Genomic DNA, 608 nt, shown 5'->3' with positions numbered 1-608 from the left:
CCATAGCAAGCAAAGCAGTCTTTTTCCCTGAAACAATTGCATTTGTTGCCGCCTGTATTGCCTTAATCTGATAATCTCTCAGATTGAGCCCTGTGGTATCGGTCATATAAGCGTCATCGCTGGTTTGCAAAACTATATTTGCTTCGTCAACATTTTTAGACAACTTTTCTTCCAAATCTGTTGGGCTGAACCAATTTCGAATAGGATAAGGTATATTCGAATTTTTACGCGCATCTAAAAACCAGATACCTGATTTTGTTCGTATCTGTTCCAAGTACGGTCTTCCATTAGAAGCAAACAAAAATGGTACCTGATAACTATCCCAATTACCCAAAATATATTGATTATGCTCTACCTTGATATTTCGCGCATAATCTTTTACTTGAACATCAATTGTAGATGCCACATCTTCATCAGGCTTTTTTGCATCCATTAAAGCAACTAGTTTTTCCCCAATAAAGAAAGCGTAATCAGCATACCCTTTTTTAGCATACTCCGAATTCGTAGGCCACTCTGAAATTATTAGGTTACGTCCCTTGACAGGTCTCGTTCCTCGACTATAACGCAATTCATTCGTATCGACTTCCCAGCCCGACTTTCTTAACTGC

At 38.8% G+C, this 608-nt stretch overlaps 1 protein-coding gene across 1 annotated transcript; it reads right to left on the bottom strand.

Moving 5' to 3' along the window:
- Positions 1-234: 234 nt before the first annotated feature.
- On the bottom strand, positions 235-433 carry JH06_5830 (endonuclease; the record flags this gene model as incomplete). The annotated part of the gene is given in 2 exon segments (XM_014669124.1): positions 235-317; positions 331-433. 2 exon segments carry the CDS (start codon positions 431-433, stop codon positions 235-237), a joined length of 186 nt encoding a protein of 61 aa, XP_014524610.1.
- Between the last annotated feature and the right edge of the window lie 175 nt (positions 434-608).

The sequence above is a fragment of the Blastocystis sp. subtype 4 genome (genome assembly GCF_000743755.1).
Source record: "Blastocystis sp. subtype 4 strain WR1 chromosome Unknown seqid_1187, whole genome shotgun sequence".
NCBI classification, from domain to species: Eukaryota; class Bigyra; order Opalinata; family Blastocystidae; genus Blastocystis; species Blastocystis sp. subtype 4.
Note: the sequence above shows the minus strand (reverse complement) of the source record. Positions and strands in the feature narration are given on the sequence as shown.